At 55.4% G+C, this 21,816-nt stretch overlaps 2 protein-coding genes across 9 annotated transcripts in view; one reads left to right on the top strand and one right to left on the bottom strand.

The window, feature by feature from the left end:
* The first annotated feature begins 986 nt into the window (after positions 1 to 986).
* On the top strand, positions 987 to 6,156 carry G6PC3 (glucose-6-phosphatase catalytic subunit 3). 3 transcript variants are annotated; one of them, XM_080678716.1, is made up of 7 exons: positions 987 to 1,026; positions 1,226 to 1,449; positions 3,989 to 4,095; positions 4,485 to 4,575; positions 4,881 to 4,999; positions 5,137 to 5,278; positions 5,499 to 6,156. In XM_080678716.1, the coding sequence occupies exons 2-7, from the start codon at positions 1,232 to 1,234 to the stop codon at positions 5,860 to 5,862; spliced, it is 1,041 nt and encodes a 346-aa protein (XP_080534842.1). In that variant the 5' UTR covers positions 987 to 1,026; positions 1,226 to 1,231; the 3' UTR covers positions 5,863 to 6,156. The 3 variants fall into 3 exon arrangements, with proteins under 3 accessions (XP_080534842.1, XP_080534841.1, XP_080534843.1); XM_080678715.1 differs by lacking the exon at positions 987 to 1,026 and having other exon boundaries at positions 1,103 to 1,449; XM_080678717.1 differs by lacking the exons at positions 987 to 1,026; positions 4,881 to 4,999 and having other exon boundaries at positions 1,103 to 1,449; positions 5,499 to 5,676.
* Positions 6,157 to 8,067: 1,911 nt separating this feature from the next.
* HDAC5 (histone deacetylase 5) overlaps positions 8,068 to 21,816 on the bottom strand; it is a 34,502-nt gene continuing 20,753 nt past the window's right edge. For 4 of the 6 annotated variants that reach the window (XM_080680374.1, XM_080680377.1, XM_080680375.1 and 1 more), the window contains 24 exons: positions 19,179 to 19,438; positions 18,939 to 19,080; positions 18,721 to 18,835; positions 18,329 to 18,459; positions 18,070 to 18,216; positions 17,869 to 17,981; positions 17,425 to 17,556; positions 16,984 to 17,206; positions 15,830 to 16,041; positions 15,265 to 15,567; positions 14,410 to 14,575; positions 13,453 to 13,586; positions 12,989 to 13,109; positions 12,440 to 12,489; positions 12,173 to 12,280; positions 11,696 to 11,751; positions 11,470 to 11,557; positions 10,210 to 10,329; positions 9,858 to 9,955; positions 9,572 to 9,690; positions 8,919 to 9,052; positions 8,567 to 8,651; positions 8,267 to 8,432; positions 8,068 to 8,187 (listed from right to left, as the gene is read on the bottom strand). In XM_080680374.1, the coding sequence (XP_080536500.1) occupies positions 8,148 to 8,187; positions 8,267 to 8,432; positions 8,567 to 8,651; positions 8,919 to 9,052; positions 9,572 to 9,690; positions 9,858 to 9,955; positions 10,210 to 10,329; positions 11,470 to 11,557; positions 11,696 to 11,751; positions 12,173 to 12,280; positions 12,440 to 12,489; positions 12,989 to 13,109; positions 13,453 to 13,586; positions 14,410 to 14,575; positions 15,265 to 15,567; positions 15,830 to 16,041; positions 16,984 to 17,206; positions 17,425 to 17,556; positions 17,869 to 17,981; positions 18,070 to 18,216; positions 18,329 to 18,459; positions 18,721 to 18,835; positions 18,939 to 19,080; positions 19,179 to 19,438 (3,263 nt within the window). In that variant the 3' untranslated portion in view covers positions 8,068 to 8,147. The remainder of the gene's footprint in view (positions 8,188 to 8,266; positions 8,433 to 8,566; positions 8,652 to 8,918; positions 9,053 to 9,571; positions 9,691 to 9,857; positions 9,956 to 10,209; positions 10,330 to 11,469; positions 11,558 to 11,695; positions 11,752 to 12,172; positions 12,281 to 12,439; positions 12,490 to 12,988; positions 13,110 to 13,452; positions 13,587 to 14,409; positions 14,576 to 15,264; positions 15,568 to 15,829; positions 16,042 to 16,983; positions 17,207 to 17,424; positions 17,557 to 17,868; positions 17,982 to 18,069; positions 18,217 to 18,328; positions 18,460 to 18,720; positions 18,836 to 18,938; positions 19,081 to 19,178; positions 19,439 to 21,816) is intronic. The other 2 variants (XM_080680376.1, XM_080680373.1) reach the window with 1 other exon arrangement.

The following is a 21,816-nucleotide window of genomic DNA, read 5'->3' as shown; positions in this document are numbered from 1 at the left end:
ACAGGAACAGAGAGAAACATCAATGTGAGAGAGACACATTGATTGGTTGCCTCCCTCATACGCCGGACCAGGTACGTGCCCTTGATCCGGAATGGAATCCGAGACCCTTCGGGTGCGTGAGCTGTAACCACTGAACCCACCGGCCAGGGCTCCCACAACTTTTTAATTCATGAAATTAATGTCTTTCCAAGAAGAACCCAGATTTGCACTCTCGTTTTCATCCACGCATTAGAAAACTCTCCAAGAACAAAGTTGCTTGAGGTAGGAAGGAACTGAGGAGTCACTTCAGCAGCCTCCTCCCTCACCCCCTTGTGCCTCTATATGCAGGGCATTACCTACCATAGCTGAAATTTCTATTTTCTGTATGTGTTCCTCCAAAAGATTATTCCAAATTTTGTCGTGGGTGTGTGTCCCCTCTTCTTCCAACATGGTTTTGGAAAGCAAGAGGATACCAGGAGGGGGGCAAGACAAACTTAGAACTGGAATTACGACTTAGACAGTACTGTGTGTAAGAATTCACAAGTCTTTAGGAAAGACTCCTCAACATCAAAAGGCTTATCTGTCAGCCACCAAATCAATAGTGAATTACTTCGGACCCGAGCGTATCAGGCTTGCGGAGGAAGTCACGGACTGAATAGCGGTGTATGTACATTTAAGGTCCCACTTCAACGCCTAGGCAATATGCCTGGCTCCCCGGAGGAGAGGGTGTTCGTAGCACTCTCTTCAAGAAATCTCAGAATATCTTTGGAGGGTAGCGGTACTGGAGAAGGGAGGTCCGATCTGGAAGGAATCTGGCCCTGGAGATTACACATCCATCTTCGCAGCAGTAAAGCAAGACCCTGAGCACGCCGGTTAGCCCATCCCTCGACCCAGAACAGCAGCGATAGCCACCTCTGCTCCCGAAACCCACGTGCGGGTAACCGCGGCCACGTGGGGCTCTGCGGAAACGCCTTCGCAGAGATTTGTCCTCTGCGCTGCCCAGTAGAAAAGGAAAGCCGAAGAAGACGGCAGGAGGAAACGCTCCAGGCAAGGGCCGGGCTCGCGGGAGCTTGTGACGGCCAAAGGCGGGGCGGGCGGGGGCGGGGCTTGTGCCGGCCACCGGCGGAAAAAGGCGGGGCCTGGGTCTCCCAGGGTGGGCTTTGGACGGCGGTTGGTAGGCACTGCCCAGCCGCCGGGATTCCTCAGCTTCTGCGCTAGAGCAAACCCCAGCCCGGCCGGCTTCTAGGACGCCATGGAGTCCATGCTGAACGCTGGCATCGCGATGGCGGAGGCGCTACAGAACCAGCTGCCCTGGCTGGAGAAAGTGTGGCTTTGGGTTACCTTTCTGGGCGATCCCAAGAGCCTCTTCCTGTTCTACTTCCCCGCGGCCTACTATGCCTCTCGCCGCGTGGGCATCGCAGTGCTCTGGATCAGCCTCATCACCGAGTGGCTCAACCTCATCTTCAAGTGGTGAGATAGCGAAGCCCTCCGGCGACCTGCTCTCCCATCCCCAAGGGCCCTGAGTCCTGCGCTAGCCCTGACCATTCAGCAGGTGCCTCAAAGGTCCCCACCTTCCACCCTCACCAGTGAACTCATGGCCTTAAAACCTCCCATTTTGGATTCAGGCCTCAGAATCCCCAACATACTCATTAGAGTAGACCAGTGTTTCTCAAAAGGCCCTATCAGAAACCCCCTGAAGGCAATGTTTAAAATGCAAATACCCCATCCCACCTAAGACGTACTAATTTAGAAACTCCAGCGGAAGGGCTGGGAATCTATCAGTATTTTAACAAGTATCTATGGTGACTTAAGTAGCCTGTAGTCCTGCTTCTCAACTCACTTTCATTCATCTAGTCACTCATTCATTTGACATCGTTTTTAAGAAGCATGTTTTGTGACAGGCTTCGCATTAACTGCTGAGGTCGGAGAAGGTTTGCCAATTTAAGGTTTAGTCCTCAGAACATGACCAGCAGCATAGGGAGCACTTGGAAACTTGATAGAAATGTGGAACCTCGGCCTGGGGCCAGAGCTACTGTATCAGACTCTGCATTTTAACAAGGACCCCCGTTGATTCCTGTGTACAGTAAAGTCTGAAAAGCCCTGAAATCAAGCACTGCCATCCAGGGAGCACTTTCTCTTCTTTGTCCATTCATTCACTAGTAGGCTCTTCACACAGACTTATATGCCAGGAATCCCAGGCAAGTGGGTGGGGCCTTTGGGGCTTACCTCTGTGCCACCTGTTCTATCTTGGGTGTCGAAGGCAGTTATACTTTTTACTGGGCATGTAGCTGCACCTCCCTTCACCTCAGCCCCTGTTGCCAGATTCCCAGCCTGGGAGAGGGAAGGGAGGCTCATAGGAAACACTTGACTGGGCTGGAATGTCTTGCTAAATAACGGAATTGGAGTTACCTTCCCTTGTACTCTTCTCTGCAAGGCTTTCACCCCTACTGTAAACGTAAAAGCCGTGTCTAATACTTTTCTTCTAACCTAATTGCTCTTTGCTTTGTGTTCTCTCTTCTTCAGAGTCTGTATAAGCATCCCTCTCTAGTCCTGTTCCCCTAAGAATCAGACCACCTCCTTAGGTAGACACTCATAAGCCCCCTCTGCCCCCACTTGACAAAACCCCCACTCATTTGCTAAGTATGTATTGAGCACCTGGTTGGTGTGAGAAAAGGCTGTTTTTGATGGAGAGCAGCAGTCCCTTCTGTACTTCCCTCCCCAGCTCTTGATTTTCTGCCAGCCTCTCTTCTGCTCTCCCACCTCTTCTCTTTCTGGCCACAGCAACCTTCTCACTGTGTGATTTCACAGGGTCTGGCCAAGCATCTCCTAGGCCAGGGGATTTTGAATATTTTGTCTTCCTTATTCTTCCTCAGTCTCCTCTGCCCATTCCCCACTCCCATTTCCAGACATAAGAAACTTACCTAAGTAATTCAGGTGGAGGTAATTCAGGTTGGAATTTGGGAAATGGAGAGAGAGGGAGAAGCAGGAGGCTCTGGGAGGAGCCCAGTGAGAGGTCCTGGGCTCTATGGATTAGAAGAGCAGAGCTGGTCCTGTAGTGGGAGGGGTAAAAGTAGGACTTCTGAGCATCTCAGAGCATACACCCGCCCCCCACAATCTCTTACCCCCTTATCACTTTAAAAAATATATATGTTTTGCCCTAGCTGGTTTGGCTCAGTGGATAGAGCATCCGCCTGCGGACTGAAAGGTCCCAGGTTCGATTCCAGCCAAGGACACATGCCTGGGTTGCAGGCTCGATCCCCAGTAGGGGGTGTGCAGGAGGCAGCCAATCAATGATTCTCTCTCATCATTGATGTTTCTATCTCTCTATCCCTCTCCCTTCCTCTCTAAAATCAATAAAAATATATTTTAAAATATATATATATATATATGGTGTTAGAGAGAGGGAGATAGAAACATCAATGCTGAGAGAGAATCATTGATTGGCTGCCTCCTGCAGTCCCCACACTGGGGATTGAGCCCACAACCCGGGCATGAGCCCTGACCAGGAATCGAACCGTGATCTCCTGGTTCATAGGTTGATGCTCAACCACTGAGCCATGCTGGCCAGGCTCCTTATCACTTTTTTAAAAAATAGTGTGCTTTCTTCTGTTCCAAGGTAAAAATCCATGGCAATGTAACAGTACAGAATAGGAATCCTTTTCTTTTTTTCATATATATATATATATATATATATATATATATATATTTATTATTATTCAGAGAGGGAGAGCAAGATAGAAGCATCAATGATGAAAGAGAATCATTGATTGGCTGCCTCCTGCACACCCCCTACTGGGGATCAAGCCCACAATCCAGGCATGTGCCCTTTGCCGGAATCAAACCTGGGACCCTTCAGTCCACAGGCTAACACTCTATCCACTGAGCAAACCAGCTAGGCCTGGACTCTCGCTCTGACTCTACCTCTAGAGTACCCCCAGGTGTTCTGCCCCTCTCTTGTCCCTTTGACTCTGTGTGAGCACAGTATCATCTTGCATCTGTTCTCTTCTAGGCTCCTTTTTGGAGACAGGCCATTTTGGTGGATCCATGAGTCTGGGTACTACAGCCAGGCCCCAGTCCAGGTTCACCAGTTCCCCTCTTCTTGTGAAACTGGTCCAGGTAAGAAGCCTCAAACCTCCCTTTTCCTGTGTAGTTAGGATTTGGGGGAGTGTTTCAGAGTCCTTTTCAGCCGGGGTGGCCCAACCAATAGGTCCACCCCACAATTACTGGGCCAGAGAATAAAGAAGCTCTAGGAGGACCACGCTGAATTCTAGGAGGAGAGCACCTATGCCAGTGCGCCAGCTGCCCACCTTGTTTAGAGTAGAGCCAAACCTGAGAGCAGTGGCCTCAGGGAGGGGTGAAGAAAGCTTCAGGGCGGAGGGAGCTATGGGCTGTGCTGGGGAAAGGTTCTCTTCTCAGCCACCGGGAGGTAGCTCTGTTGAGCTATCACCAGGGGCACCTGGGTTCCACCCCCATCCTCTCATCACAAGCTTCTGTTTCCCCCACAGGCAGCCCTTCTGGACACTGCATGATCACAGGAGCAGCCCTCTGGCCTATAATGACAGCCATCTCTTCCCAGCTGGCCACTCGGGCACACAGGTACACCTGGGCATTGCCCACCAGTGGGGTCAGAGGCAATGGTACCCTGGACCCAAAAGGCCCAGCAACAGGGCAGTTTGGGAGCCTGGGCATTTGTGCCGTGGAAAACTGAACTGTATCCAGACATCCCCTAGACCAGTGGTCGGCAAACTCATTAGTCAACAGAGCGGCAAACCACGGCTCACGAGCCACAGTTTGCCGACCACTGCCCTAAACCAACCTTTCGCACCTCACGGACCACCAGTGGTCCGCGGACCGCCGATTGGCGACTGTTGCCCTAGACCATTTGCCTCTCTTTTTTCTAGCCGCTGGGTGAGGGTGATGCCGATCCTGGCTTACTGCACCTTCCTACTGGCTGTCGGTCTGTCCCGAATCTTCCTCTTAGCACATTTCCCTCACCAGGTGTTGGCTGGCCTGATAACTGGTGAGCAACTAGAACAGGATGGGCCCAGAGGGTGTTGTCGGCAGTGGGAAGACCAGTCTATTTTGCCAAACTGCATTGTAGCTCAGGGTGGGTCATGTCCCCAACTCCTTGAAGCTGCTGTCACCCTACTCATTCAGGTGCTGCCCTGGGCTGGCTGATGACCCCCCGGGTGCCCGCACAGCGGGAGCTAAGCTTCTACGGGTTGACCTCTCTGGCCCTCTTGCTGGGTGCCAGCCTCATCTATTGGATCCTCTTTACACTGGGCCTGGATCTTTCATGGTAAGTCCTGCTTTAAAGCTTGGGCAGGCTGGGCCTGTCCTGCCTTACCTGTACCTAGCCTGGTGGGTCTCTGGTTCACTATACTAAGAAAGGACACATTACCTATTCACAAACATAGGTCTCAGAAGAACATGGGGGTAGGCCCCAATGGGGATGAGAGCCATTGGCTCTCTAGATTCTAGGGGATATCTCTCCTGGCAAAGACTTTTCCTCCCAACAGGTCCATCAGCCTAGCCTCCAAGTGGTGTGAGCGGCCTGAGTGGGTGCACATCGACAGCCGGCCCTTTGCCTCTCTGAGCCGCGATTCAGGGGCCGCCCTGGGTCTGGGCATCGCCCTCCACTCCCCCTGCTATGCCCCAGTACGGCGAGCATACCTGGGAAATGGACAGAAGATAGCCTGCCTTGTGTTGGCCATGGGGCTGCTGGGCCCCCTGAATTGGCTGGGCTACCCACCTCAGATCAGCCTTTTCTACATCTTCAATTTCCTCAAATATACCCTCTGGCCATGCTTGGTCCTGGCCCTTGTGCCCTGGGTGGTGCTCACATTCAGTGCCCAGGAAGCACCACCCATCCACTCTTCCTGACTTCAGGTGCCTCCTACAAAGCCAACACTCCGTGACCTCCACACTCCAGGAGGCAGCCCCATCCTCTTCCAGCCCCCCTAAAGGCCCTACTCATCTTGAATTTCCCACTTCTCCCACCACCTGGCTTAGCTCCAAAGAAGGGCCTTCCCTTTCCCAGAAAGGATGGCCCTCCTCCTGCCCTCCTTCCCAAGTCCCCAAAAAGCAAAGGCAACAGCAAGACCAGTGGGTTCCTGCAACACTGTGAGGGGCTCAGAGTGGCCCCAATAAAGCCCTTAAACACTTCTGGACTCTCTTACCTATGTGTACATGTCCACTAAACTTGTCCGTGTGCACACGAGTGGGATCTGCCTGGGCCACCTGTTCTCCACCCACCTCCAACCCTGTTTCCATAGAGGCAGAGAGTCGAAAGGAGAGAGGAGGGCTGTAAATATTCAGTTGAGACCTTCAGCCCTGGCCACCATCACCACCTCGGCCATCCGAGAGGTCTTATGTGGTGCTGTGGCTACCTTCAGTGAAACCTTGTCTTTAACCTACTGGACAGAAATGCACCCAGCCTCCTGTTTCCTAAACTGGGTCCAGGGGCTGGAGAGAAGAGCAATTTTTTTGGCCAAGAGGGGAAATAAGAACCTCTACTCCATTTGGGAGCCCAGAGGACAGAGACACTGGCCCCCGAAGGCACTGCCAGAAACAAATTTATTTATACAAGGACACACAATGTTATGGGTTACAAAATACTTAACTGAAAACCATATCCAGGAGACAAAGCAAGGAGTGGGCTTACATGAGAACCAAACCAGCCACTGGAAGATGGGAGGTAAGGGGTCCAGAGCTGGGGCTCAGCATGGGGAGGCCTGACACACTGAGCCCAGCCCAACCCCCATCCCCCAGGAGGATCTAGGACACAACACGTAAGACAAGTGCACAATGAACTGATGGTGGTGGGACTCCTGCCCCTCCCCTGGCTCCCTCAACCTTGCTCAGGCCCCATCAGGGTAATATGTAAACAGATTGGTGGGGCCCAAGGATGGGAAGAAAAAAAGTGTATGTGGTATTGGGAAGGAGAGAGGAAGACTCAGCCCCCTGGGAGCCACTTCCCATCTTTGGTTTCCTACAGGCTGGACAGCATTCCCTAGAAGCCTTGTGGGCCTCCAGCCCCAGAAATGGAACTAGGCTGGGCTTCTGGGAAAGAGAAAGGGCGGCACCCCCTCCTGATCTTAGCTTCCTTGGGCTGGTGGCCAGCAAAGGAAGCCCAGGAGGAATGGAAGCTCCAGCTGAGGGCAGACTTCTATGTTTCTAGGTTCTGGCCTCGACCCTTCTAGAGCCCCCATTCTCACCATCCCCAGGCTTCAAAGCAAAAGGTCCCTGGAGAGAGGTGGGCCACTCTGCTTGCAGCATGCTGGATGACTGGGAAATCTGGTCCTGAACTCAAGGGCACTCTCACCAGCTTACAGCGCCCCTGCAGGGACCACCTTCTCCTTTCCCTCCCCAGTCTGTGTCAGCAGAGAGGCAGGAAGGCCAACAGAGTAAGTTGGAAAGCAGGCCTGGAGCTGAGGCTCCTCCAGGCCCCTCATAACCCAGGAGTCCAGCCCCATCCCTCCCACCCACTCCAGCCCCTGGAAGGGGAAATAGCCCCTAAGAAATGTAAAGCAAGACAGCCCTGCCCACAGACTTCAGGCCCACATCCCAGGGCATAAGCCTTCCCTTTGGTGCTGAGGCCAGGAGAAAGGCGGAGGAGAAAGAAGTCTGTGCAGAGATGGTGAGGACAACAGAGTGGGGAAAAGGGTGGGGAATCGTTGGGCAGGAGCCCACCTCCCCTCCGCTCTACATCCTTGACGGTAGAGAGACCCTTCAGGACCTCCCAAAGCCAGAGAGGAGGAGGGTGAAATTAAGGCATTTCCCCCCAAGTCAGCTGAAACCAAGGCACCAAACTTCCTGTTCCGTCCTCACTCAGGGAGACTCCAGAAACAAAAGGTACTATCTGGCCCCCTACCCACCTTGAGCTGGCCCAGGCTCCAAGGGGGAAAAGGATAGAATTTGGGAAAGTGGGTGTGAGATACAATATGGAGAGAGGCTGCAAAAGATAGCCTCACATCCTACAGAGGAAGCAAACTTTTAGAGCTGAGATGTGGGCCACAGGGGAAGGGGCCTGAGACAGCTTAGAGGAGCAGGAGGGGCGAGGCTGAGAGACCCACACGGCACACGTCATTGAATGTGTGACTTTTTGTTTTTAATAGAAAAAATAAACAAAATCACAATGATGAAGCCCAGAGGATGGGGCCGGGGCGTCATAGGGCAGGCTCCTGCTCCATAGGTTCCTCTGCTGGCCTGTGGGGACAAGCACATGGAGGGGCATTGAGTGGGGTCCTCAGCGTAGGCGAGGGCAGAGAGGTGGGAGGAACCTCACCTGGGGCTGTGCTCCCTGGCTGCAGCAGCCTGGGCCTGCTCGGCCCCCACTGACAGCAAGGCCATGGCGCTCACAGTCTCGGCCTCCTCCGTCTCACCTGCCTGGGCCTCCCGCAGGGAACGACCCAGACCAGCAGCAAACCTCTGCACACAACTCCAGTGTTTGCCTGTGGATGAGAGACGAGCAGGAGGTCAGGGAGGGCAAAAACCACCATATGAATTTGTTCATCCCCAGCCCTGGCACACCCCTAAGCTCCGCCCCTCTGGTAAGGTCTGAGCCCCTCCACCTGTCCCCACATACTCTGGATCTCGATGACTTTCTCTAGCGTGGCCACTGCGTTGATGTTGGGCTTTTGCTGTAAGACTGTCTCATCCAAGGGCTGTAGCTGGCAGCAGAAAGAAGAGAAGGCTTAGGGTGGGGAATGGGTGATGGTGCCTGACGTTCTAACCACCCCATTCAGCCTCAGACATCTCTCATGATAGGAGGAACCCTTACTCAGAAAGCTCTCCTGGCCTCTAGCTGTCCTTAGGACCCAGGAAAACCTTCCCAAGGGCCCTCGGTACTGCTTGACCCAGGAAGGGGCCTTTCCTCCCGGCCTCTCAGAACCTGGCCTACTGGCCCACATCCCCCAGCCCCTCCCTTCACCCCTCACCTCCACGCTGAGCAGAGCCGAGACACAGGCCTCAGAGGCATCACAGATGGCGGTCAAGTCGTGGCCTCCCTCCAGGGCCAGCACCACCCGGCCCCCTGCCAACGTCATCAGCTGCCTGGTCAAGTGGCCAAAACCTTTAGGGATGAGTGAAGAGAGATGAAATGGTAAAAAAAAAAAAAAAAAGAATTCAAGAGAAGGTAAGAAAGGAGAGAAATAGAAACAAGAGGTGGGACAAACAGCACAAAATAAGATGGCAGACTTAAACTCAAACGTGTGTATATATCCATAATAAAATTTAATGTCAATGAACTAAATGCTCCATTAAAGACTAAACATAACAGACAAGCTTTAAAAATGCAATTAGATGTCTTTTAAAGAACACCACTGATACAGGATGGATCAACAAGCTCCATGCCTAGGACTCCGGGAGGAGATACACCCTCTGCTATTCCCCCCACCTCCCTCCTTGCTTGCCTTTTCAAGGCCAGGATTGGCAGAGGGAAACTAGGGGGCACTGCCAGGATTATTGCAAGTCTTGGACCTGCCCCAGCTCTCCTCCCAACTGTGCAGTATCAGTCTATACCTGCTCCACACCCCCACTTGACCCCATCCTTACTGTTCCACAGCCTCCCTTAATCCCCCAGCAGGCTCACATCTGGCGGTGACAGAGTAGCCACCCAGCGGAGACAGGTGTCCCTCAACAGCATCAAACCCGGCGGAGACTAGGACCATGTCAGGTGAGAACTCGTGGGCAATGGGCATCACCACTGTCCTGCAAAGGGAGGGCCCAAGCTGACCCTGGCAGGAGGCTGAGCCAGGCCTCGCCCCACTGTGTTCCCCAAGACAACCCCCTCCACCTACACCAAACTGAGTGTCTCTACCCTCCCACGGCAGGGCCCGGGGGCTCCCACCCCTCCCTTGGCCCTTCTCAGGCTTCACCTGAAGGCTGTTAGGTATTCCACGTCTCCGATGGGGGGGTCCACACCTCCCGTCCATGCCACGTTCACATTGTACCCCATGCCCGGCCCTCCGCCAACCTGGCAGCACGGTGGGGGAGGGGTTATTCTCACTGCCTAGGGATCCCAGAAGTTGCCCCCACCCTCAGCCCTACCTCCAGCCCTCACTCCACTGACCTCTGCTCTGCATGGAAGGGCAGTTGGCCGGTGTGGTCCTCCCACTAGGAGCCCAGACTCCCCAGGTACCAGCACCACCAAGGGCCTCCAGGACTCCCTGCCAGGTCCCATTCTGCTACCTCCCTAAGGGGCCCCACATTTGAACCCAGGAGCTGTACCTCTTCAGGAGCCCCGGAGCCTGGAAAGAAGTTCCCATTGTCGTAGCGATGCAGGGAGATGTAGAGCACGGAGGGGTCATTGTAGAATGCTTGCTGGGTGCCATTGCCATGGTGAATGTCCTAGTGCGGAGGAGTGAAAGCATCAGGAAAATGGCCCAGGCTCTAGCCCAAAGGTAAAAATTCCACTTATCACCCCCCACCAATATGGTGAGCCTGGGGTATAGCCCACCACTAGCTACAGGACATCTGTGTTCTGTTCACAACAGTATCACCCTATGCTTCTCTAACCAGGAGCTGTGCAGGGTAGATGCAAAGCCACGAAGCGAATGTGGCTACTCTCCCCAGGGCCCATTCTATACAACAGCATGGAGGGCAACGTTAAGGCTAGTAAGCCTTGGAAAACAAATAGATATAGTGCAACCCGCATGGCTCAGTGGTTGAGCATCAACCTGTGAACCAGGTCATGGTCCGATTCCTGGTCAGGGCACATGCCCAGGTTGCAGGCTGGATCCCCAGTGGGGGGTGTACAGGAGGCAACCAAGCAAATGATTCTCTCTCATCATTGATGTTTCTATCTCTCTCTCCCTTCCTCTCTGAAATCAATAAAAATATTTTTTTAAAAAAACACACAGATACATTCTGAAGAAAAATCCAACATTAACATTAATTTTTAAGCCAAAGTTGGTCTTCAAAGAGATTTCACCCTTGATGAGGATTGCTCATGGCTACTTCCCCAGCTCACAGGGAGTGGTGGGTGCCTTTCCCTCTGCCAAGAGAGACAGGGTTTGAGAAGCACTGTGTAGGAGCAAGAGTACAAGTGTTGGGGCCAAAAGACCTGATTTGAAACCCAGTGCCAACATCCCAAACGAAGCGACCTTGGTTAGGTAAGTCACCCAACAGCTCAGTGTCTCCATATGTAGAAATGGACATCCTAATTCTTCCTTCCTACATAAGGTGGTGTGAGTACACTGTGTCATGATATTACGATGGAATTGGTCTCTACTGTTCAAGGTAGAAAGTCCTTTCAGTTACTTGAAGCTGCAAGGTGGGGGCCAAGATGGACCAGGGGCTAAAACCACTTTCGAGTCTCCTAATGAGGAGGGAGTCCCAAGGAAATGGAGGATTGGGCTAATGCTCCAGGAGGAGGATGTAAAGTAAGCCATCAGGCCCAGCTCCAGCGTGGGCACCCGAGGAAGAGAAGGCAGGGTTGGGTGGGGGCTTCCTGAAGGTTGACCCTGACCCCAGCAGCTCACTGCTTACCCAGTCCACGATGAGAACCTTGCCCACATTCAGCTTCTGCTGCAAGAGTTTGGTTGTGATGGCTACGGAGTTGAAGAAGCAGAATCCCCTGAGGGAAGGGGGAGAAAGGGTGGGGAGGTCAGCCTTAGCAGTGGTTTGCTCCATGAGCAGGATACATGCATCACCTTGCTGAGAGGGAAAAAGGGTGAGGACTGCAGGTCTAGTGCAGGGCTGGGGTGGCACTCACATGGCTGTGGATTCCTCAGCATGGTGTCCTGGGGGCCGGATAATGGCAAATCCATTCTGAAAAGTTGCAGACAGAGGGACAGAGATAAGAGACAGACAGGCAGGCAAGGTGGCCACAGAGGGGTGGACACAGAAGGACAGAAACATAAGCCAAGCAGGAAAGAAAACACAGATCAGAAACATGTATCATACACACCTGTGGCCAGCTGTGGGCCACGTGGGCAGACAGGCAGACCATCCCAGGTCTTGAGATGCCCATGAGAGCACCAGACACTAGGGCCACTTTGTTGGTCCCTCTTTACCCCTCATCCCCCAGCTGGCCTTAGAACTGTCACCTCCTCCCAACTCTGGCACCTGAAAGCTGAGGTTGCAAAGGACCATGCCTTACTGAAGGGAAAGCTAAGGCTGCCCCATCCTCGGCTCCTGAGGATACAAGACCAAGCCAAGCAGTGCTTAGCTCCCCCCTGCCAGTACTCACCTTAAGCTCTCCAGCTGCCACCTTGAAAGCCAGCTCCACCAGGCAGCCCACCGCCATGCGCACGGCACTGGAGGAGTGCATCTCATTCCATACAGTGTCACTGTCCACCTGCAGGGGCAGGAGAGCAGGCTTCAGCGTGCCCCCTGCAGGGGGAGGGCAAGAATGGGGATGGGCACTTGGACAGCCAGCAGCCATGTTGGGCAGGAAGGGAGGGGCCAAAATTGGGAGAACCATCCACCAACCCCCACTGGCAGGTGCCCTACTCACCCCGATACCCCCACAAGGCAGCATGGCGTACATCTTCTGGCTGATGGGGCCTGCAGGGAAGAGAAACAGAGCTACTCTGGAAGTTGCCTCCACTGCCAAGGCTGTAGGTTGGGGTGTGCAGAGGGCAGTGAGTTCAGTCATAGAAAAAGACGCAAGCTCAGGACAGGCTTCTGCAGCCCATACCCGTTGGGAGATGTCTGTCCCCTGTTCTGGGGGTACATCCTGCCTCTGGGGCAGACAGCAGGGAGAAAGGGGCAGGATCATTTGGGAAGAAGAGCAAAACACACCCCCATCACCAAGCCAGACCCCTCACCTTCCACTCTGCACTGCACTCCCACCAGCATGCTCTGATAATGTCATATTCTACATGAACAGAGTCCCTTGGAGGTATGCAATATGGCACTGTATCACCTCTGCCTTGGGGATGACCTGTGCTCAACAGGACCCACTTGCCTACCCTGGCCAAGCAGTCTTCCTGACAGCCCCCTATCCCACCCAGGCAGTGGACAAGGCCCGGCCCACACCCTGCCCGTCAGCCTGCTGACTCACCAAGCAACTTCTTGCTGTCCAGCTTCTGTCGGTTGAGGGGGCTGGTCCCATAGAGCAGGGTATGGTATTCAGAGTGCACCGTCTGAATCTCATCCAGTGTGGCTTTTCGACCTCGGATCCGCTGGCAGGGGAGATCAGGAGAAGCGTGGCACTGAAGGTCCAGCTCTCCGTGAAGCCCAGACCCTCTCTGCCCCACAGCCTGGGGCACATGGAGCCACTTCTGATCTCAGGAGATCCAAAGGCTTTTGAGAAAATATAACCTGGCCCCCCCCTGGGGACCCCAGGCCAGGACCCTCCCCGATTTCGTGGGGGACCATAGGGGAAAACAGGCTGTAAGGGATGGGGGGACTGGCCCTGAGGTCAGGGGTTGTACAGAGACACGGAAAGAGGCTTCACCAACAGGGAGGCAAAAAGGCCTTCTCTGGGTTTGCGTTGGGGGCTGAAGGAAGGAGGGGCTCCCTTACCTCACACTTGCTGAGCAGGCCCGTCTCCTGCAGCCGAGACCAGATGCTCTGGATCCGGCCAGCGTGCTCAGGGTGCACATGTGTGTTTCCGCACATGCACTGGTGCTTCAGCATGAATGTGTCGTAAACCACGCCTGAGCCAGAGACATACCTGTCCGTCAGCTCTGCTCTGGGCCATGTGATAGGCTGGCCACCGCAATCCTCAGAAGAGCTTATTGAGCTCTCCCCAGCCCACCCCAGCCACCCTCCCACACACCCACCCCTCTTCTCTCCTCCTGAAATTTTTTCCTCCATTACTGCCTGTCCAGCCTCCCTGGTCCTCAAACCTCACCGAGGCTGCCCTTGACACCCGCACTGGTTTTCATCTCTGCCTACTACGCCCCTAGCAATGGACCCTCATGGCACATCCTCCTTTCCCCACTCCTGTCACAGCCCTTGTGTGCTGCTCCCCCGCCCCACTCCCCACTGATGAGGTGAGACCACCCTCAGGCATCTGTGGCCCCAGCACAGGGCAGCGTCAAGTGGAAGGGCTTTCTGGAATGGACAGAGGCCTCACACTTGCCCTCACAGGGAGACAGGGGAAGCTGGAAGGGCAGGATCCGACTGAGACAGTGGGCTTTCTCCACCCACTGGAGGGCTTGTGCGGTGATGGCACAAAACCAGGGGTCCCTCGGCAGCAGTGGGTGGGGGCCCTGGAAAAGATGCTGCCCCAGTGGGTATGGACAGGGGATCACCACTCCCTCGCGGTGGGACAGAGGATGCCCCCACTACCACAGGTGGCTGGTGGTGCACAGGGAGAGGACGAAGGCCGGTTTTCCCTCCCTTCAGGGCACTCTGAGGGGCCCTGGCAATCCCTTCAGGGCAGGGGCTGTATCTCTTCACGATTCCCACCAGGCTGAATGCATGTACAGGCCCCTGGCACAAGGTGGAAGGGCAGTCGGCAGTAGTGGGGCTCACCTGTGGTGAAGAGGTGCTTGGTGGGCTGGTCTGGGGGGCTCTTCATGCCCCCAGGAGCAGCAGGTGAGGACTGGGTTCGGCCCAGGGCCTGGTGGGGCACAGTGGACAGGCTGAGGGGTGCCTGGTACACCTGTAGTGGCTGCAGCTGCTGGGCATCTGAGAACACCTGGAGGGAGGAGAGTAGGAGGGAGCCTAGGTGAGGCTTAGCCTGAGATGCATGTGAGGACAGGTGTCCCGGGGGCCTCCAGGGGGGTCCCCAAGCCAGCCCTTCTAAACCTCCTCTTTCCCCCCACCCCCTCCCTCCAGGAACAGAAAGAAACTCCAGCCTTCATTGTCTCATCTCCCAGGAGAAGGGGAGGGATGGGAGGACAGTGATGAGTCATGCCAGAGTAGCATTGAGGTAAGTGTGTGGGAGGGGTGGGATGAGTCAGGCCCCGAGGGCTCAGCTGTGGCCGCAATGAATGAAATGCGCACTAGGCACAGGGCATACTGTAGTAACAGTGAGGGTGTGTGTGTACACACGTACACAGGCACACACAGGGACCAACGCACAACCGACCCTACGCAGGCAGAAATGCAGATACGGCCACGTACATACAAACACACACACAAGCAGACAGGCGGGGGCGATCACAGACAGAGGCAGGGAGGGGCTGGCGACTGGTATTGACAGCTCTGAGACCAACACCAGCCGTCCCTCTCTTCCACAGCTCCTTGCTTTTCCTACTCCCTTTTTGCTCTCTTCACAAAGCTGGCCCTGCACAGCCTGGGCACTGCAGACTGGGGAGAGGGAAGGGCAGGGCGGAAAGGAGGAAGGACAGAGGGATGGTGATCAAGGCCTGGGGGAGGGGGCACCTTTCTGTAACCAGTTCTGGACTCCTCCAAGTCAGGTCCCTCCTCAGCGCCACTCTCGCCCTCCTCATCCTTGACCTGGATGCAGTCCTCCTCCTCCTCTTCCTCCTCCTCCTCCTCCTCTTCCTCCTCCCCTTCCTCCTCTTCCAGGTCCTCCTGCGTGCTCTCACTCTCCGTGGAGCCTTCTCGGGGTATGGTGAGGGTTCCCTCCCCCAGCAAGGCCTCCTGCTGCTCTGTGAGCTCCTCTTCTGTCTCCTCGGGGTGGGTGGTGGGCTGTCGAGGCAGCTCCCCAGTCTTCGTGAGGATCTGGGAGCAGAGCAGAGGGAACGCATCAGCTGGGAGGGGGAGCAGCCGTGCAACCTGTGGCCCAGGAGGGTCCATCCTTCCCTCCCCTCTCCCCTGCAGCCACCCAGCCCTTACAGAGCCATGTGAATTAGAAAAAGGCAAGGTGGCTCCTCTGAGCAGATGTGGCACCGGGGAGTGGCCTTGGGTGTCAGCCCCCTCTCCCTTCCTGTCAGCCTGGTCCTGCCCCCAGCACAGCCCTGCACGTTTGCTTCTCCCGGCTCACCTTGCCCAGCTGCAGCTGCTGCTGCTTCTGCTTCTCCAGGAACTGCTGGTGCTGCTGCTGCATGACCAGCTGCTGCAGGGCCTGGGGGCTCTGGGGTAGCGGCGAGGACTGAGTGCGGCTCAGGGGCCGGTGCCTCGGGAGCTTGCCCACCGTCCGCATGCTGGTAGCCACTCGTTCACCCGTCACCAGTGGGGACTGCCCATGGAGCGGCACTGTCAGGTGCAGGGAGGATAGTAACCATTATTGTCAGGCCCCTCATCCCATCCCAATACTCTCCCCATCCTAAAACACCACCACCCATACACTCAGGAAAAACTATGGAGGGGCCTGGAGTACCCTGACCCCAAATCTGAGCCCCATTCTTCCTCCTCCCCATAATGAAACAGTCTCACAGCTAAGAGCCACTGCCTCCAGCAAGCCTTCCCGGATTCTCCATTCTCTCCCTTTGATTCACTTATGTTTGCCCATATAGTCTTGGGCCCTCCATGTGAGTGAAAACAGTGACTAGTTCTTCCCACCTACAACAAGACCTCCCTGCTCATGAACATGGATCCTGGGCTGGGGAGCCTGGGAGCCAGGACCACGTGTCTTTTAAGCAGAACCTCTTCTGATGCCACTGGCTACTTAAGGGCTGACTGTCCCAAGCGGTGCTGTCCAATCCCACAGCTGCCAGCCACACTGACTACTGAGCACTTGAAATGTGGCCTGTCTAAATTGAGATGTGCTCTAAATGTGAAATACACACACGTTTCAAGAGAGTGTAAAACAAAATATCTCACAGACAACTCTTTATATTGACTGTATGTTGAAATGATAATATTCTAGATGTAGTGAGTTAAATACGTTATTAAAATTAACTCCACCTGTTTCTTTTTATGTCTTAATGCGGCTACTAGAAAACTAAATTACGCATGTGGCTTGTGTCATCTTTCTACTGGACAGCGCTGCTCGGGAACGTGAGCTCCATCATGCAGCAGGTGTTGCGGAGCACAGGATCTGCAGGCTGCAGATTGTGGAAGAAATCAATGATGCCACTGAGGGAAGCTATGGCAGGGCTGGAAAGAATCCTTGACTGCTTCTCCCTGATGGTCCTGCCTTGAGCCCCAGAAGTGGGGCCTGACCCTCCTCCCTTGCACAGCTGCCTGCCCACTCACCAGCGATGAGGGTGCTCTGCTGCCGGGCCTGCTCCAGCAACAGTACATGCTGCAGCAGAGAGGCGTGCCCATGGGGGCTTGAGTCGCCCTCCAGTGTCACACCCAGCAAGCAGCCAGGGATAGAGGATGTGCTCATGAACTTGCCAGTCAGTGCGCCACCCTGCCGCAGGGACTGAAGGGCCTGCCTCTCAGCCTCCTGCTGTGCTGACAGTTTCGGGGAGGCCTGGGGATGGAGAGGGGAGACAGATGAGGGAGGGGCTTATATTGCCCCAGTCCTGCCTAACTTCAGACCAGCATCCCTCACCTACCCTCTGCCCACCTCCCAGCTCTGAGGTACTGTATGTGATCTCCCTCAGGGCCTTGGGAGGACAAAAGCTCTCGCTGGGGACATCAGCTAAAGAACTCAACACCGGAGAGGACAGGGTACGCGCCCATACTTACAGTGAGGTGCGAGTTGGTGACAGTGACTGTGGCCTGCAGCCCTAGGGAGATGTTGGGCAGAGAGGGAGACGTGTAGAGGCTGAACTGGTTGGGAGAGCTTTCCAGAGGGAGGGCCCGGTGCTGGGGGAGCATCTGGGGAGCAGTCAGGAGAGACAGGCATGAGCGCAGGCAAAGGGGGGCCACCTGGGGCTGGGACTGAGGGCTCTGAATGGTGCCCTGCTCCCCCCTACCAAGCCCCACCTGGGGGTGGGCCAAGAGTCATGGCCCTTCAGGGGCCTGTGGGGCATATCCCACTCCAGGGCAACAGGTCTCTCCAGCCTGTCTACATGGGAAGAGGGGTCCCTGCTGGGCACTCCCAGCAAGACAGATGGGAAGGAGCTGCTGTCCTTCTTCCAAGGGAAAAGGGGTACCTCGGGCCCACCCTCCCCGCCCACAGGCCTGTACCTCAGTGGGGATGTTGGGGACTGAGCCAGTAAAGCCGTTCTCAGCGATGGTGCTGTGGGAGCTGTTGGGAGAGCTAGGGCCAGAGCCTGGCGCGCTGTTACACACAGATGACACTATGGGAGAAGTGGCTGTCAGCTAGGCCTGCCTGGAGCCATCTCTACTCCCAGGCCCTCGGAACAGGGACAGGAGAGGAGTCCTTACCGCCAGGCCCGGCACCTGTGATCTCAACAGCTCTCTTCTTAAAGGTGCTAATGACAGTCCCATCCTTTCGACGCAGGAGGGGACTGCTTCTCCGCTCGGCCACCTTCTGCTTTAGCCTTGAACGCACTTTCAAGTTAGGTTCAGAGGCTGGGGAGAAGGTAGCCAGGGCTCAGACACATCCACGCAAATGGGCACATACTACAGCCCAGCCCTCCACCTCCCAGGAGCCATATTCTGGGAGGCCAGGCTGGGCACTTACCTGTTTTGCGGAGGGGGAAGTCATCGCGGCTGTCATAGGGCCCAAGCAAAGGCAATTTGTAGGAGGGAGGCGTCCCAGGGGGGCCACTCTGGGGAGGGGAACTCTGGTCCAAAGAAGCATGGTGGGCTCCCCTAGGGGTTGAAGGGCGGGGATAGAGACGGATTTAAGGTATAACCTGTCACCTAGCATTCTACATTTATGAAATATCCACTGTGTGCAGCGATAGAAAAACGGATCCTGATGAGGGAAGTGAGAGAAACTAGGAGTGGGATTTCCTAGGAGGGACTGCAGGGCCCATATATGGCTTTAGGTCAGGAACCTCTTTCTAGCCTGCAAGCAGGCAGCCCCTGAGCAGGGCACCTCTGCGACCCATGCCTGCCAAGGGTCATTACCAGCATTTGGGATGCTGCGGGAGGGAATGGTTGAGGCCGCCTGGCGTGGGCTCCTTTGACTTCGACAGGAGGAATTCCTGGAGCCTCAGCTTCACCTCAGTGCTGGCGATGGCACCTGTGGGACAGGGCACAGCTGATCTGGGTGCTCGGGCCAGGACCCCACAGCCTAGGGGAGACGAACAGGCGTCCTGGCTGACCCAGGAGGCCCCAAGCCTTACTCTCTTTGCTCTTCTCCTTATTCCGCAGGATGAGCAGCTGCTGTTCCAGCCGCTGCTTCTCCAGCTCCTCCTGCCGCTGCTGCTCCCGCTGCCGCTGCTGCTCAAGCTCCTGCTGCCTCTTGGCTGCCAACATCTGCTGCTGCTGCAAAGGCACGGGGGCAGGGGCGGGGGAAGGCAGGGTGAGCAGGTCCAGGCGGGGGTCAGAGGTCTGGGTGGCCCCCCCGCACCCCCCTCGCTCACCTTGAGGTGCTTCTGCAGCTGGACCTCATGCTGCCGTGTCAGGTGGTCATGCTGTTTCTGGAACTCAGCGAACAGGAGCTGCTTCTGCAGCTGCTGCTGCTGCTTGAGCGCCAGGAGCTCCTGCTGCAGCTGCTGCTCCCGCAGTGCAGGGTCCACAGAGCCTGCCAGAGCACCCCGCAGCTCCACTGGGCTGGGGCTGCCTCCACCCCCGCCACCCATGGAGCTGGGCATGGCTCCTGGCAACACCGGCTTCACCTCCACTGTGGGGAGAAGAGACAGAAAGGGGTCCCCACTAAGCCCTGGCAGCCATGCCTGACACCCAGAGAGCTATCAGGCAGGACTACTAGACCAAAAAAGAACAGAGAGATGGGAAGTCAAATCCCTCTGCTCTGGGGATACAACCTTCTGCCTCAGTTAAATGAGGTTGAAGCCATAAACTTCAATCAGAAAAGATGCATAAGCATGAAGCACAGTACCTAGAAGATTGTGAGTACTCAAAACGTGCTACTGTCATTGATAGTTAATGCCACTGGGTTTTTTATATGAATTATTTTACTGATGAGGAAACTGAGGCTTCAAGAGGTTTAAGTAATATGACCAGAGACAGACAGCAGGTGACGGATGAACCAGGATATAACTACTGTCTTTGTGCCTCCTCCCTCACCTCTCAACACCACACACACCCCGCCAAAAAGTCTATACTAGAAGAGACACTGAGGCACAGAGGTCAGTTCTAGAAATGACAGGACTGGCAGCCAGGCCCTCAGTAAACCCAGGAGAGGCCCTTGGGGACCCTCTAGACATCCCTACCCACTTCCCTTCTCTCTTCCCCACACCCAACTATGGAAGCTGAAAGGAGAGGCTATGGGAATGGGGGTGAGGTGGAAGCAGGAGGCCTCAGGGTAAGGGGGTGCAGGGCTGCACCAAACCAGGGACAGGAGGGGGCTGGGAATCAGACTGGCTTCCTTTGCTGGATTATCTCCTTTCAACAGTTTTATTGTAATTACCCTGAAAATGCCGCTATATATAGAGTGAGCCAAACAGCAGCTGTGCCTAGAGGGAGGAGGGAATGAGAGAATGGGAGAATAGGAGGGCAGGCGCAGAGAGGAGGTGGGAGGAGGAGACAGGAAAGGAAAGGGAATCAGACAGGAAGAAGGTAATAGCAAGGGGGGCGGAGGGGGGGACGGGAGCTGAGGCAGAGAGCTCAGAACTGCAGTCCCAGGGACAACCTGCTGGGAAGAGAAAAGGAGTCCAGGGGCCTGCTGGGTCCCAATACCTTGGGTCCAGGCCCCCAAGCCGACAATGGGCTGATGGGCCCCAGGGAGTGGCAAAAGTCTCCAATGGGAAAGATAAGCCTCAACCTCTTGATCCCTATACACTCCTCTGGTCACTGAATGTCACTTCCCATCACTGCCCTGTGGTTGCCAGGGCAAACACCGCACCAGCAAGGAGCCCCAAACCCAGCCCACACCCCACAAAGCCTCCTGACGCCAGCAGGAAGGGGAAGGCAGGCTACCCACTGCCTGGGAAGGAGGAAGTGAGAGAGGCAAGGCCAACCCATCTTGTTTCTTTTCCATTTCTTTCTCCAAAGAAAGCCCTCACTTTCCTCACTCCAGCCCCAGGAGGCCCCAGGGCGTGGGGAAGACTCTTATGGCAAGAGCCCTATGCAGCTGCCAGTGTTTGCTGCCCTCGTGAACAGGCTTCTGCCCAGGTTCCCCCCAACCCCTCATCAGAATTACGGGGGGGCGGTGGGGGGCGGTGAGGGGCTGAGCTAAGAGAGGCTCCCACACCCTGTGCAGTCAGCTTATGGGCCTAGATCTGAAAGAATGTCACCGAGGCAGGGGCTAGGCCTGTTGAAGACCCTCATGCCGGAATATGGCCTCTGGGACCCACTGGGGGAGGGGAGGTGAAGCCTGAGCAGAATGTCTCTCTCAGTCCCCATCCTCCCTTCTCCCCTAAGCACTATGAGGCACATTCCTCTGTGGTTTGCCCGCCAGCCACACTGACGACTCTGCGGCCAGAAGGCCAGAGCCACATCTGTAGGAGTGGCCAGATGTGGCCAGAGGGTGGGGCCACACACACACACACACACACACACACACACACACACCTACTTTTCCTCCTAACCCATGTTCTATCGCAGCACCAGGACATTTCTGGAGGTGGCCGGCACCATCCAGGGTGCAAAACAGGGTGGCAGCAAAGAGCCAGCAGCCAGCCTCAGGTCTCCCCAGCTCTGGAAACACCCAGCAAGGCCCCAAGCTGCCCTGGCCAGTGTGGCTCAGTTGGTTGAGTGTCGTTTCATGCACCGAAAAGTCGCTGGTTCCATTCCTGGTTGGGCACATGCCTGGGTTACCAGTTCGATCCCCTGTGGGGGCATGCAAGAGGCAGTAGATCGATATTTCTCCCTCTCTAAAATCAATAAAAACTTTTTTTTAATGAACCTTTAAAATAAAGGCCCAAACTGGCTGGAGAGTTATCTGTTCCTAGGTAAGCCTGGCTAGGCCCGGGGCACTCCAACCACTCAGCCAAAGGTAGACAAGCTTCAACCTGCTGCTCCCAGCAGTGTCGGGGCTGCAGGAGCCAATGCCAGCCCGCCCGCCCAGAGAAGGGCAGGGGTCCAAGTTATCCTGGCTCC

Source organism: Plecotus auritus, assembly GCF_963455305.1.
Source record: "Plecotus auritus genome assembly, chromosome: 7".
Lineage (NCBI taxonomy): Eukaryota > Metazoa > Chordata > Mammalia > Chiroptera > Vespertilionidae > Plecotus > Plecotus auritus.
This window is presented reverse-complemented; position numbering and strand designations above follow the sequence as displayed.

Coding starts and splice junctions, on each gene's coding strand:
- G6PC3 (XM_080678716.1), top strand. CDS start 1,232: ATGGAGTCCATGCTGAACGCTGGCATCGCGATGGCGGAGGCGCTACAG. Junction 1,450..3,988: donor CTCAACCTCATCTTCAAGTG/GTGAGATAGCGA, acceptor GTTCTCTTCTAG/GCTCCTTTTTGGAGACAGGC. Junction 5,279..5,498: donor CTGGGCCTGGATCTTTCATG/GTAAGTCCTGCT, acceptor TCCTCCCAACAG/GTCCATCAGCCTAGCCTCCA.